Source organism: Dermacentor andersoni, chromosome 1, assembly GCF_023375885.2.
Source record: "Dermacentor andersoni chromosome 1, qqDerAnde1_hic_scaffold, whole genome shotgun sequence".
NCBI lineage: Eukaryota > Metazoa > Arthropoda > Arachnida > Ixodida > Ixodidae > Dermacentor > Dermacentor andersoni.
This window is the reverse complement of record NC_092814.1, coordinates 363,045,775-363,061,171: the sequence shown is the minus strand read 5'-3', so window position 1 is coordinate 363,061,171 and position 15,397 is coordinate 363,045,775. Positions and strand designations below refer to the sequence as shown.

General features: G+C 45.8%; 1 protein-coding gene across 2 annotated transcripts; it reads right to left on the bottom strand.

Annotated features, from left to right (window-relative positions):
- Positions 1 to 7,200: 7,200 nt before the first annotated feature.
- Positions 7,201 to 12,659, bottom strand: LOC126516497 (TNF receptor-associated factor 6-like). Of its 2 annotated transcripts, XM_072285854.1 has the most exons (3): positions 12,348 to 12,659; positions 9,909 to 10,127; positions 7,201 to 8,665 (listed from the first exon to the last, which is right to left on the bottom strand). In XM_072285854.1, the coding sequence occupies exons 1-3, from the start codon at positions 12,630 to 12,632 to the stop codon at positions 7,673 to 7,675; spliced, it is 1,497 nt and encodes a 498-aa protein (XP_072141955.1). In that variant the 5' UTR covers positions 12,633 to 12,659; the 3' UTR covers positions 7,201 to 7,672. The 2 variants fall into 2 exon arrangements, with proteins under 2 accessions (XP_072141955.1, XP_050022587.2); XM_050166630.3 differs by lacking the exon at positions 9,909 to 10,127.
- Positions 12,660 to 15,397: the final 2,738 nt, after the last annotated feature.

The following is a 15,397-nucleotide window of genomic DNA, read 5'->3' as shown; positions in this document are numbered from 1 at the left end:
CTCTAGCATGGGTCTTGTTTGCTGCACATGTTCGGAGTACGTGTTCGTCGCCGTTGGAATGCGAAGAGATCAACACATCACGGGCCGCCCGGCTACAAGTCGATCAGCTAGCGTGCTAACCCTGTAAACCTTGAGAGGGACCCTGTAATAAGGTCAAGCCCAGAAGCAGGGACCAAAGGTTAGGGAGACCGACACGACCTGCTGATTGAGTAGTGAGCGTTTGTGGTGCTCCAACCAATCGTACACCATGTACACACTTCTAGAGCTGACATGTACTGCGCCCGAAAGTGTGACAATCACTCAATACCCTAAAATACTCTTGCAAGACAGATTTATTTATTTATTTATTTATTTATTTATTTATTTATTTATTTATTTATTTATTTATTTGGCAATACCGTCAGCCTTTTGCAGCCCCATATAGGCCGAGGGTGACGAGGTAGACACTGAACAAAAATAAGATTGTTATGGCGAAGTAATGAATATGGTCCCTATACATAATATTTGACGACGAAACAAGGCCCAAAAATTATGCGGATCCCGCGCACTGTAGGAATCGACGTAAGCGAAGCTTTCTTTGATGTTAGCGTTGGTTGGCAATAATTAGCGGCGAATGTCAAAATTTCAACATCATTCAGTGCTGTACGAGAGTGGTGAGTTCATGAAACGTTACTAGCGTGTACCACTGGGGTTTGTCTGCGCACTGCACACAGCAAGACGTGTTTGCTTGAGACCTTCTTGCGCGCCATTCTTCATAGCTTCCGAGAAGGTTAGCATTGCCATTGGCTCACATCGTGAGATAACTATTAAACTTTAATTGAATTACGAGGCTTTACGCGAAGAAACTACAATGTGACTATGAGGCACGCCCGTAGTCGGGGAATGTGGAATAATTTTCACCGCCTGTGGTTCTTTGACGTGCACCTAAATCAATGTATACACGAGCGTTATTGCATTTCGCGCCCTTGCAAATGCGGCCACCGCTTGTTGGCATCGAACCCGTGACGTTTGAGCAACGCCATGGCGACTAGGCTACCGCGGCGGGCACAGAATGGTTGACTTGCGGAGCCGCCGCTTGCGCAGCGTCGTCTCGACGCTGCGGAGCTTTAATTCGCCTCTGTGAATGCACGCCCAGCCTCAGCCTCAGTTGTCTGCAAAACAAACTTGCAGGGTATTTATTTTTCAGAAATAGAAACGTACGGTACCTTATCGCACAGTACCTTGCATGTACATTTATCCAGTTTCTCCGCAACTTTTGCCATGTCTAAAGGTAGCGTTCCCTTTATTAAAGGAACCCCAAACGAGGCATGCTTGCTGCCGTCGCATTTCCCCTTTCTCGCGCTCCTCCCAAGTGTGCAAGCCGTCAAAAGCGAAGAACGGCAAAGCTTTTATTCTCAGGGTTCGTCAATTTGTCGGCTCTGCCCATTCTGTGCCTCATCTCCCTACCTCCTCTTTACCATTGTCTCACATGCCTTCTGGACTGTTGCGCGTGAGTAAAAATTTAAGCGCTGCAGCTTCTGCAGGGCTTTTGCGGGAAGCTCGCGCATAATTAGAGTAGACTGGAGGGCGTTGTGGCGACGCCCGAGAGTTCTAGAACCATCAACACTGTCCGCGTTAGCAATAGCACTATAGGCAAACTGTCTTATGCCTCGACAGACGCAGAAAAAAAGAACACTAAACGAATTGCAACGAGAAATGAATGGCCTAATGATGCCATCAAAGCGATAGCGCTGCTAAAAGCTGAGAGCACTGGCACAAAGAACAGAATGCGCCGTAATAATTTGTTTTTCCTCGGACTGGAAGACAATGAAAAAGAAACATGGGAAGAGTCTGAGGAAAAAATTATCAATTTCTGCGCTAGCAAGCTGGAAATGCATCTAGAACCGAGCGTTATTGAACGGGCTCATCGCATAGGCAAATGCCGTCCTGAAAGAAAACGCCCGATAATTATCAAGTTGGCTCATTTCAAGTCAAAGGAAAACATTCTGGCCTGTAGGCGGAGACTAAAGGCAACAAACTTCGCTAACGTGAAGATTTCGCTCCTGCTACTCGCATCGCACGTTCTAAATTGTTAAATTTCATACGACCACAAAAATGTGCGTTCAAACTACACGTAGAACCCGTCGTGGTTGCTCAGTGGCTATGGTGTTGGGCTGCTGAGCACGAGGTCGCGGGATCGAATCCCGGCCACGGCGGCCGCATTTCGATGGGGGCGAAATGCGAAAACACCCGTGTACTTAGACTTAGGTGCACGTTAAAGAACCCCAGGTGGTCGAAATTTCCGGAGTCCTCCACTACGGCGTGCCTCATAATCAGAAAGTGGTTTTGGCACGTAAAACCCCATAATTTAAGCTAACGTAGACAAGTTGCTTGTCAACAATAAGCGCTATTACTACGACCCTACTTCTGACAGCGTGATTGAGGCTACGAGGTCATTCATAAAGGCGCATGGTAACAGCGCATCCCAAATCACAAGACATGAAAACGCGCAATGACGGACAACGAAGCCTATGACTTCATCCCGCAATCGTCCCTCATCTTTACCTCTCCTTAACATAGCTTTCACTAACGTGCGCAGTTTGCTGCCCAAACGAGAACAACTTCGCAGCTTCACTCACGACATCGATGCCGACATCATAGTATTAACTGAAACGTGGCTATACGGAAACGTAAGAGATAGCGAAATTTTCCCTCCAAATTCCGGCTATCCTCTCTATCGCCATGATGGGAGCAGCCGGGGAGGAGGGGGCGTTTTATTAGCTATCAGAAACACCTCCTCACCTTCCCTGATCAGTCGGCATGATAATCTCGAGCTATTGTGGACCTGCGCTTACAACGGTCCTGGAAAGACAATTTTTGGCGTGTGCTGTAGGCTGCCGGACAGTCATCCGTCATTCTGCGATTTACTCCGTAAAGCACTAACCGAAATCACTGGCAAATTCTCTAACGCACTTATTCACCTTTTTTGGCGACTTAATTACTCTAACATTAATTGACTTCTGCTTTGTGTAACTAACAGGTCGCCGTTATCCGAAGCTGAACAATTTATTGATCTTATTCTAGACTTCAACCTTTATCAGGTGATATCATGTCCTACAAGAGGGGATAACACTCTTCACCTTATGCTCACATCTTGCCCTGATTGCTTAAAGAGCGTTACCACACTACCGGCGGCCGGTCTCAGCGATCATAACCTCATCCATATCTGCATGACAATAACGCTTAAGAAAGGTCACCCACAACAAAAATAATAAAAGATTACAAAAGGGCAGACTTTGACGCCATAAATAATGAATTCCAAAACTGTTTACATAATTTCAGCAGTCTTACTTGTGAAGAACTGTCGATAGCGACTGGGAACTTTATAAGAATGTATTGCTCAACTTGGAAGCTAAATACATACCAACAGTTCTCGTGAAATCCGACTCTAACAATGAATGCTTTAATAAACGGCTCAAAGCTTTCCTTACTAAAAAGAAAAGGCTTTACAGAAAAGCCAAACTTACAAATAACTCAGAAACATGGGGAAAATACGAACTGTGCGCTAACCAATTTATTCAGGAGCTGAAGATAGCCAAAGATAACTTTTTTAATCATGACCTTCTAACGATTCTACGATCAAACCCTAATAAATTCTGGCGCTTACTTTCAGTAAAGACTCATACTAGACAGATTGAACTAATAGATCCGGACGGTAATCTCATTAACTCTGAGAAATGCGCGTCAGCTCTTAACAACTACTTCACCTCAGTTTTCTCCAACACTAATGACACTCCCATTGAGCCAATACCACTACTTTCAGTAAAATTAATGCCAGACATCAAGATCAACCCTGATGGCATATGTAGCCTCATTAATTCACTACAACTAACCACCTCAGCTCGGTGTGATGAAATTAACGCCAAAATACTAGTTAACACCAGTAACATTTCTAGCTAGGTACTACACCTAACATTTACGCAATCCTTAAAGACTGAGAGCTTGCCCGACGACTGGGAAAAGGCTCATGTCGTCCCAATCTTTAAGACTGGCGACCGCTCCCGTGCTATAAATTATCGCCCAATTTCTCTGACCGGCATACCTTCTAAACTTCTAGAACACATCTCATCCAACCGAATGGCTCACCTGGAATCTATCAACTTCTTTTACCCTCGCCAGCACGGCTTCAGAAAACTATATTCATGCGAGTGTCAACTCGCCGAGTTCATTCATGACATTCTACAATTCATGGACCTTCATTTGCAGATTGATGCCATTTTCTTGTATTACTCGAAAGCATTCGACCGCGTTTCCCACAATCACTTACTTCAAACACTCGCATCTATCGGAATCCCAAATAACTTGCTTACCTGGCGTGAACACTTGTTAAAAGGGCGCAGACAGTTTACCTCCGCAAATAGCCATAATTAATCTCTTAGCAGCGTAACATCGGGTGTACAACAAGGCGTTGGTTTATCGCCTCTACTTTTCCTCATCTACATCAATGACTTACCTGCTAACATTAAGAATAAATTACGGCTTTTCGCGGGTGACTGTGTCCTATATTCCCCTATCAAAGGCTCGAATGACATCACCGCACCATACTCGATTCCATCGCAGTATGGTGCGAGAAATGGTTCATGCCGCTTAACCTTACTAAATGCAAAGCTCTGTCACTCACCCCCAACCAAAGCTTAAACAGTCACGCCTACACAATAAATTCAGCTCCAATCAATCATGCCCCGTCTTACAAATATCTCGGCGTTCACATGACATCGACACTGTCATGCGCAACTCATATTGACACCACCTATTCTAATGCTTCACGTACCCTTGGATATTTAAAACGCAACCTGAAAGCCGCATCACCAGAAATACAATACCTAGCATATCTAACATTCGTACGACCGCAGTTAGAATATGCGTCATCTATCTGGCACCCTTTCGAATCATATCTTACCTATGACACAGAAGCAATACAATATCGCGCTGCTCGGTTTATAACGTCCAATTACTCTCGTGAAACCAGCATAACAGCACTAAAACGTACACTTGGACTATCATCACTTGCTTCCCGCCGGATAATCTCTCGTCTCTGCTTGCTTCACACCTTTTATTACAATCCACACTCCAGGCATTCCGTATTAAATCCACCCTTACGTACATCCTCTCCCTTAAGCCACAGTCGTCCCATGGCAAACATTAACACCTGATCACCTGCCATGAACACTTCATTCTTCCCCGACGCTATAACCCATTGGAACCATCTCCCAGAAGATATCGTGTCATGCACTAACCGTAAAACGTTCCGCGAAATGTTAAATAACCACACTGCTTAATTACCGATCCCACTCACCCTTACTCTAACACGATGTTCCCCTTTTTTTCACAATTGTTCCTGGCTTGTTTTTGTTTATTGTTGTTTCTTTACTGTGCTGTACATTTGTTCTAACATTATCACAAGGATTAAAGCCCTCCCTTATGTAATGCCTCCGGGCCTCTAAGGTGAAAATAAATTAAATGAAAAAAAAAATGAAATAATGCACTTACTGTGATTGGTCCAAGATAAGATAAAAGCCACCACAAATCTAGCATACATATACAGCGTGTCGCAACTATCATACACCAAGATTTAGTAATATGCAATTGCCAGGCAGCTGGACAGAACCAAGGTAATGTTAGCCGTCGCTGGGCAGATACTGAAAGTATTCTTGCACTCCGCCTAATTACATAATTATTCTTAAATAATTAATCAATTTCTCAAATATTACAGGTAGATGAAAAGTGTCAAGGAGAAAATTGTAGCGCAACATGAAAAATTCTCGATACAGCTTTCTGTTGCTGAATACGGACTACCTAAGTGTTTTTCCAAGCAATGAAATAAGCCCACGAATAAACGAAAAATTTCCGCACGACTGACCGCTCGAGGCACTGCGTGTATTCGCGGGCTCTTCCACGCTCGGAAATGCACTTTTATGGAGCACGTATTGAGCAATAGAAAGCGGTATCAGGAGCTTTTCATGTTGCTCTACAATTTTCTCATTGGCATTTTCATCTAATTATAACATTTGAGAAGTTGAATAATCAATTAAGACTCATTACATAATTGGGCGGAACGCAAAAAATTATATATCTCCAAGCGAAGGCAAACAGCATTACCTTGGTTCTGCCCACCTACGTGGCATGTGCATATTTTTAAATCTTGGTTCATGATAGTTGGGACACACTGTATAAAAAGGAAGGTTGTCAACCGTCCGCCTGTAGTACGAAGCTACAAAGGAAATCGATGTGGATTTTCTTCATACTTAAATAGTCGTAGGTGTTTCCACGGTAGACAGGCGGCTTCTTCACCTTACGAGCTTCTGCAGCACTCATTTGTCGCATTCAGCATACATGTACGTCTGTTGCAGCAAGATTACAAATACATCTAGCTGAACACTTAAGGCAAAGCAAGAGCACGACAACGGGACATAGGTTAAACAGAAAATTTGACGTAAATTTTAATTCGAACTAGATTGAAAGATTAGACTTCTGTAATAACGAATTCGTTATTCGTAGCAAGAATAGGCAATTTTGCAAGCGAGAAAATGAAGAAAACGAAAAATCGAGTGGCGCCACCAGTTGTGGACTGTGGTACCTGTCTTGTGGGACGCGTGTTGTAACGTCAGCGCTCCGCGCGGCTAGCGCCGCCAATAAGCTGGTAGACGAGATGTGTACATGCGAAGCGCGAGGAGTAAAAGACGATAACGCCCGCACTGCGCGCACTGAGAGAGGGATTGAGAAGGAGGCGAAATGTAGAGCGAGCCGTGAGTTCCAGGAACACTGCCGATACGAGTTGAGAGAGGAGTGGCTGATTTACAGATAGCGGCAGATGAGGTTACGTAGAGGTTACGTGATGTCCTCAGTTATGGCGCGAACGATTCAAACGGAGGAGCGACAACGACACTTTCGGTGGCAATTTTCTACGCAACAATGTACACTGGCGCCCAGAAAATGATCACAGGCTTCTAAGCAGGTAAGCTCTCGATCTAGCTCAATATTTTCCTTCAGTGTCCCTTCAGACACAGAGCTGACTACCGGCTACTGGTGATTCTTTTGCAGTCACCATAATGAACTCGCTACTTGTCACCGCTGCGTTGTTACATTGTGTCCTTCACCAGGTTGTTCTTTCGCCTTCTTGAATGCTGAAATTCAAAAAAGCTAGTTCACCAGGCTAGAATGTGTTTTTTTAGTGATGTTTATTGTTTCTCTACTGGTACGACAAGCTTGAAGTTCTTGCGGCTTGCCGCATGTGGACTGTACAGAACATGTCGCCTTATCGTTTACTGATACTTTATTTCCGTACAGAAGGCAGCCATTGTGAACGGTTTTAATTAGGCTTACAAACGGCTTCATCAGCGAAGCCCTCTCGACCGATGCACAATTTTTGTCAGCTTGTTATCATTTTCAACTGCTTCCTTTATCAGCTGTATCAATTTTACGGGAGAATCATTAAGAAGAAGGAAAACAGGTTTTTGGAGGAAATAAATCCGTTCTATAAAAGGTCACGTTTTAAGACATGGCTAACATGGACGCGTTGATAGTGCCTTGTCACTGTTGGTTTCGAAGCAGGTGGCTGAAGAATAAGGAAAATATTGTAGTAACTTTTTGTCGCCAAACGCTGCTATTGCATATGACGGATGTACACTGACGTTCACGCAAGCACCTCAAGCCGCAAGAGCAGCTGATCGTTCCTAACAAAGCCGGCATCGTGCAGGTCCGCATTGTAAAACCTGCTTTCTGCACGCCCAGCCGCGTCAACTGTGTCCGTGTGCTGCGTGCCACGGTACCAGACAGGCTGTACCGAAAGGTGGCGCTCGGCGCCAGCACACGCGTCAATGATACTCAGTTTGATTTTCTGCTCGAATGGCCAGTTATGGCACTTGCTGATTGCAATTTCCTCCAGACACAGGCGGAAATGCAGAACCACATAGCCGTCCTCTTTGTCAAGTACCACTCCTGGTGATATCCAAAGTCCGCACAGGTAGACACGTTCACTCCAGCATTCAACCTTGGCCTGCCTGCTTGCAGTTCTTATCAGTTCAGCGTATCCGTTCAAAATCCACTCCTTAGTTCTCGCTGATTTACCCATGCACCGCAGAAGTGCAGTAATTTCATGGGAAACTTCCTCGATATTTTGCGTCTCTGGTTTGCTTAGGCGAACCAGGTCAGCTTTATTAGAAACGCTTTGATTCGATGCCTCTTGGAGGCCGTCGTTAAACGTTTCCCTCAAAGCGTTTATATCGTGAGAAAGCGCATTCAGTCGGTCGGTCTGTGAGCTATTCTCTTCAAAAAGTTGCTCAAGTCCAACTCTCATTTCACCGACCCTGTCATCTAGCATAGACCGGAATGCTGTCACCTGGCTCTCGCACACACTCTTCACAGCTGATCTTACTTCTCGTACAAATGCTTCCAAGCAGTCGGCACCACCGGGAAATACTTCCTTCGTCTGACTCTCTCGAGATACTGAAAAAAGTAGTGTTCGGCAGTGTGATCGGAGATGCGCACAGACGTCACTACTGAGGACTCTTGCCGAACACTTTGGGCAGTCAGATACATGATGCTTGCAATCAAAACGAAAGTGCTGGGTCAGTTTTCCAAGAGGGAGAACGGTGCTGCAGCCATTGGCTTCGTTCCAGCACTTCACCTGTAAGAAAGTTTTCGGCACTAAGCAAACTACAGAGAGACAAGAAACAAAATAAATCATGAAGAAATGAAAAAGAAAATGCTGAAATTAATCAAATTGTGGTGCTTTAATATGCCAGAACCATGATATGTTTATGAGGTCCGCCGTTGGGGCGGGCTGGGTTAATTTTCACAGCATGGTATTCATTAAAGTGTACCTAAATCTAAGTAAACGTGCGTTTTTGCCTTTGGCTCCCATAGAAATACGGCCGTAGCCTCGGGGATAGGACCCGCGACCTGTATCTTAGCACCGAAATGCTATTGGAAGCGAGGACTTACGGAGTCGCCATCTGTCGGAAGCGCCGCCCTTGCGTAGTATGAGGGATCAAGCGGTGTGCTCGTCACAGGTTTGGCTTACGGCGCTCAATAATAACATCACGCGGCAGCCCTCCTGGACATTTCTGTAAGTACTCTCAAAACGAGGGAAGTTTGTTACGGTCGAAATAATAATCTGGGGCAGACTGAAAGCACAGAGTCGTTTACAGGCGCTATCTCTTTACCGAATACGCAGAGTGAACGCCACAGCGCGCGGTCGCCGCGATGGTCTCCCGAGCCGGCTTCTTGCGTGAAAGGTAAGCAAACGCTGAGAAAACTATGTGAAATATGTTGTTATAGTGGGCTGTCTGTATAACCAAATGGAGCATAACAGAATGAAGCTGCAATGCAGCGATCGCACGGGTTCGCAGCGACCGACTGCGCGTCTGCATCCATGTCTACGCACCACATTTCGCTTTAGTTGCGTGTCGCACCGTGCCGTGAGCTTTAGGCCTCATAATTGAGCATTTGACAGTACACAAGTGACCATTGTTGCGTAGGCGCTATCATAGCTGTTCAAAAATAATTTCGTTATAGAGACTTCGACGCCTACGGCGACTGTGATGTGCCATCGCGACGATTCAATCTTTGTTTTTTTTTCTTCTAAATTCTTGGACCTTTCAGTATTATTTTTCAAGATGCGTCGCACTGTATGTTTATCGGTCTTCTCAGCGTGCTATTTCCCGCTACTTCTTTTTGGTAATCCAGTGCATTAATTCATAACACAAACATGACCATGCCGTTTTATTAATGTGTTTCTTACCGCTACCTTTCCGTTCCAGTGAACTTGCCAGTATCTAGCATCAACAAGTTCATAGACTAAACCGCCATGACATTAACTGCTCAGCTGGCGCGAGCGATCATCTCAGTGCGCGTTTTCTGCTGCTCACCGAACATCGTAGTTGCGGCGCCGTAGCAGAAATCTTCCTCGCGTCTGTGCTTGCTGCATACCGGAGTTGTAGGCGATGGCTGTTTGCCGGTTCTAAGTTTCGCGAGCCAAGCTTCACGCAGCTTCTTGTCCTGCGGCTACGTGTGAATAAGGCTGACACCGGGCTCCGTTGCGTACGTCCGGCACACTTGATGGCTTGAGCTGCGCATTCACCTCCGAGCTGCGCGTTGGCCAAATGAAAACGCGCCAAGAGTCGAAACGCGCTCGCCTGCCCTCGAGGAGTTCATAACTCGAAGGACCACTCAGCGGCATTCAATTGGAGATTAATGTTTTTTTTTTTTTTTTTTTTTTTTTATTATACACTCATGACCTCGCGCCACCTCCTAACCATTGGCTGCGCTTCCACGTGCCCAACGACGCACGCACTAGGCACACATTTAGTCAACTTTAACCGTGGCGCCACTGTGTCATCGGGGTAGCGAACTCGTATCGCGTCCCGCAGGCCAGGGTTCAATTTCTACCCTGACCGAAATATGCCTTATTTTCTTTTCAAAGGCACTATTTTTACTTTGTTTGCAGGAGCCTCCCTGGGAAATTTGACGTCAATTGTAGTATTTTACGACGTGGTTTAACTCTTTGCCGACATCAATTTTCGATACTATCATTCGGTCATGCCGCCGACTACAGTGCCGGATTTTCGCGTAATGGGGCATATAATGCTTTCGCATTAATAATCTGCAACCCTCACTACGACGTCCCTCGTAGAGCGCTGTGCAGCTTCGCGAGGGAAGATCCCACATTTTATATTACAGCGCAGCTCTTAAGTGCCCGTTCCTGCGGCGAGCGTCGGCGTTGTCCCACGTAACCGTGCGAGCGAACACAGCGAAGGATGAAAGCGAACGCGGACGCACCGTAAGATGAAAGACAGCAATAGGGAAGAGAGCGCGACGAGGAAAGCGGAGGAGGAGGGTGCAGCGGAACCGTGAGACGGAAAATGGAAGAGGGTACGGCGAAAGCTTGAGAAGAAAAGCGTACTGCCGCGCAAGACGGGCTCTGCGGCGATGATGACTACTCTATGGCGCCAGAGTAGCGCGGGTCGTCTGTATGGAAACAAAGCGCTGGATGAGGGGAGGTCTGTGTACAATTAAATTATGGGGTTTTGCGCGTCAAAACCATGATTTGATTGAGGCACGCAATAGTGGGGGCTCCGAAAATTTGGACCACCTGGGGTTCTTTAACGTGCACTTAAATCTAAGTACACAGGTGTTTTCACATTTCGCCCCCATTGTAATGCGGCCGCCGTGCAGGGATTCGATCCCGTGACCTCGTGCTTAGCAGCCCAACACCATAGCCACGAAGAAACCACGGCGGGTGAGATCTGTCTAGAGTGTACTAGATAGGGGGAGTGAATCCAGCGCGGGCTCCCCGCTGAGGCATTTTTTATGGAAAAGTTGGTCGCCGTCGCCTTCATTTGACTGAGCGGCCCCGCGCGCCGGTCGGATGCTTGCCGCGTCGGAGCTGCAGGGAGCTTTGACAAGCGTTTCACTATGCTGCATCTTGTTTTAATACTCGATGGCGGAGACACTGATTTTATTCCTCACCGAGCTGTAGTAAATAAGATGGAGAAAGAGCAACGGAAACAATGCAAGTGACGCCAGAACGACGAGTGCGTGGAGCAGACGACAGCTACTCAGCCCGTGATCTCGCCTCAACCAGTGGGCGCTGCCGAAATAGCCGGAGCTTCAGGATAAGGCGACGGCAGCGCCGCGGCAATTGCCGCGTTTTTGCATCACCCTCGGTGCTTGCCAAGGCGTCGTCCGCTGGACCCTCACTCCCAATCTCGTACACTCCAATTTGTCGGCGGCGGCTGGTGTAAATCGCGCCCACGCGTCGCCCACGCGCCGCCTCTCGCGGTCTCTCGATTATCGAGGCAGTCGCGCCACATTTCACGCCGTTTGCAACGTGCCGCACGAGATAAATTGTCGGCGCCAGCCAATACATCGCGAAATGAAAACACGTACAGAGCTGCGCTCAAATTTCTCATTAGGGAGTATCGTAATGGTCGCTGATATTTTTAGAAGTGCTAATCAGGGCACAAAACGACGTTCCAGCGCATTCACTTTTAACGAGTATAACTGAGTGTCTGAAGAATTTAGAAAATGTGCGCGTCACGGTATAGACGCAAACGAGGCACTAATGTCTTGTTTTCTTTTAAATCTCTCACTTTCGTTAATTTTGCCTAAATATACATCTTTGCCAACAGCAGTGCAATAGTGTATAATATGCGTATTTTATGTGAGCTACGAGAGAGGAGTTCAATATAAGAAAGGTTATTCATACACCGACTTATATTATGGTGCAGTAGAAGACACAATAAAAACGCAAGTTCCTTAGTCGAACAGATCCACAATTCCTGCTTAGTTTGCACAAACTGTCTTACCTGTCTCTTCATGATATTCTCAGCAGGAAAGTCCTTCCAGTCGACGTCATCTTCTCTACATCGTTCATCGTCCAGTGGGCAAATGTGCCCGCCCGGAACAGCGCACTGGTAGTAGCAAGCCTTGCACATAAAGTGCGCGCAGGGCAGAATTCCAGTCGTGTCTCCCACATGGCCGCATGCGCTGCATATTCTAGCTGGTGGAATTGGTTCTACGAAGTGCAGAGGCTTACGGTCAATTTCAGCCGAAAATCCGGACAGTGTGTAGCGCCTGTCATCGAGAGCCATCGTCCACGGCTTCCAGCAACGACCCGGGGCACCTTATCTCTTATCTTGTTTCTTGAGCGTCGTCAACGCGACAATCGCCTTTATCGTTGAGTGCACCTTATGGTACGCGTCTCGACAACACACTTGTCAGACTCCGCGCGTTTTTCTAGTAAACATTAATTATGATTTCTCTTAAGAAAGTCCGGCTGTGAATGAGCCATTGCTGTTGCGGTACAAACGTCTTCATCTCTAATAACGACTGTTTTACGGGTGTGCTTATCACACTTTCGCTCATAGTAAATCTTTATAGCCATCCGCACGCTGCGACGACGAGGTGGTGCGTTTGCCTTTCGGCGGATGTTGTGGATGACGACGACAGCTTTTTCACAGACACACACACACACACAAACCAAAGAAGGAAAGCTATAGGAAAGAATACCATTTCAGGGGGTCAGAAAACTTAATTGTTGCTAATTGTATGGTCGCAGTGCTGCCGCCGTGTGGCTTCCCGCATACCCCTACACATTTTGTAATCACTATTTTCCGCATAAGCTGTTAGGTGCAGGCACTAACAAATAACACAGCTGGCGAGAAGAATTTTCTCGTTAACCCGACGTGAGCTACGAAAGACAGGTATACAGTGTTCCCATGCTAAAACGCAGCGAGTCTTATATAAAACTTGGAAGGTGCGCCGTCTATGTAGATGAAACCGATATGTTGTTAGCAGCTACCTAAAGAAGTCGCACTATTTCTCTAGCTCTAATTAGGTAATCAGTTCGGACTAAATATTTAAAATTTCGGTTAACATTTATATAACTAGGATGTCAATATTAGGCTTTTTAGTGCACATTTGACAACACCAGTTTCGATTTCTGTGGGAGACGCCAGCATTAGCGCAGGTTTTCCACACATCCAATGAAGCCAGCGATATATATATATATATATATATATATATATATATATATATATATATATATATATATATATATATATATATATATTAATGTCTGTACACGCAATATCCTGCAGCGCGCCTCAGAGACGCTGTCAGTGTATTCGCCATCTGTAAGGAGCCTGTTGTATCAGTGTGACTGAGGCGTTTCATCTTGCCGTGGCTTTAATCTTCCTGTTAGCGGAGAGCCCTGCGTCTAGCCCGAATTTGCGACAGTGACGAGAACTGTGCAAAACCCAAGTCATCAGGCATCCTAGCACAGTCTTCATTTGCCGCCTTAGGCAAATATAAACAGTGGATCGAATGTATAGGCTGCATAGAAGAGAAGCATTGTGTTACATTTACAGGCCAGCCTTGGCTAATTTGAGGGCAAACTTCGTTGGCATCGTGTTCTGAGCGTTTGGACAGCAGCACTACCGTGGTACCGAAGCGGTGGCCTGCTGTGGATTTTCTAAAATTTCGCTTCGCTAACTTAGAGACTGGGGAAAAAATAGATGCGCATAAGTCATCATGCCACAACACGCTTAAACGAACGTTGCTACCTTTGCTCTGTAAACCTAGCATCGAAACAGTGTTCGTAAAGTTGTTTATTAAACGTTCGGTAACTAATCAGTGCTACGTTTTTATTGAATACAACAAGAACTGTGGAAGACTTGCTTAGGCGACTACTGGCCAAGCACAGTTCGTTTCGTCCACATGGAAAGATTCGTGTTTTTTTGTTGTTGTTGCTGTTGTTCTTGCTGCTGAAATTTGCTCATTGTTAGCTGGGACAACCTGAACAAAACACTCATGTGTACGACGCCTTTCTTAGGGCACAGATACTAGCCGCTCGGTAAGAACCACTTCACAGCCCTTCTATCAGTCCCTTCGTTTAAGTGCCCGTGTCTCCTATCTGTCTTCTGCGCTTTTCACTCCTTTTCCTAACAATAGCTAGCGCAGAGGTGCCTTCTTATCGTTTCTCAGCGAATTGATGCTGTAGGCGTATCGTGCATGTGCGCACAATTAAAGTTTACCGCTCAAGCCATTTTATGATAGTGAAGTAACGCTGCTTTGAAGTAAGCGAGAGTGGATGTATTGGTATTGCACTGACAAAACCAGGAGCGCGAAAAAACACAGACACACAGAGTGCCGTGATGTACTGTTCCGTATCGGAATTTCCTAACGCTCTGGGCTTGAGTTATTAAAATTCTGCACACTAATAGTGTTTTTATCGCCTGTCTTCCTTTGAAGACCAGACATACATGTTGCAGAATTGCAATCCGAATCTTGGCAACAGCCGCTGGCAATGAACTGCTCACGATGCCTTCTCGGAAAAATTGATACGTCTTTTTTTTTTTTTTTTTTTTTTTTGTTTATGTGACACAGTCGTGCTTTAGTGTGTTTACGACGCATAATTTCCGCAATGTCGAACACCTACTGGCGAAAGAGAGGCTATATTTAGCAAGAAGAAGATACCGCGTCTTTCTTTCTAAACATTATTACCCATGAAATACAATATCTAGCTGTGAATAGTGAAGGTGAATGCGATGTTGAGTTTGCCGTGCAAAATAATCCGACTGTGACGGAATATTTAAGCTGGTATACTTAGTGCCGAAAAATAAGAACACGAAGTAAACATGTTAAGTAAATTTTTGCATTGTAGATCGAGGTCCTTCTACTCTATATAACCTCGCCGTAACTGTAAACTGCGTGTTGCGCCGTGTTGAGCTCTCTTGAATTTCACTAGTCGACGCCTCGCGTTTACTCGCATTCAACCCCGGGACCCGAATGTGAACTATAGGCCTGTGCCCCTCCCTTTTACCATTCCCTCTCCTACCTCCCGCCCTGGACTAGA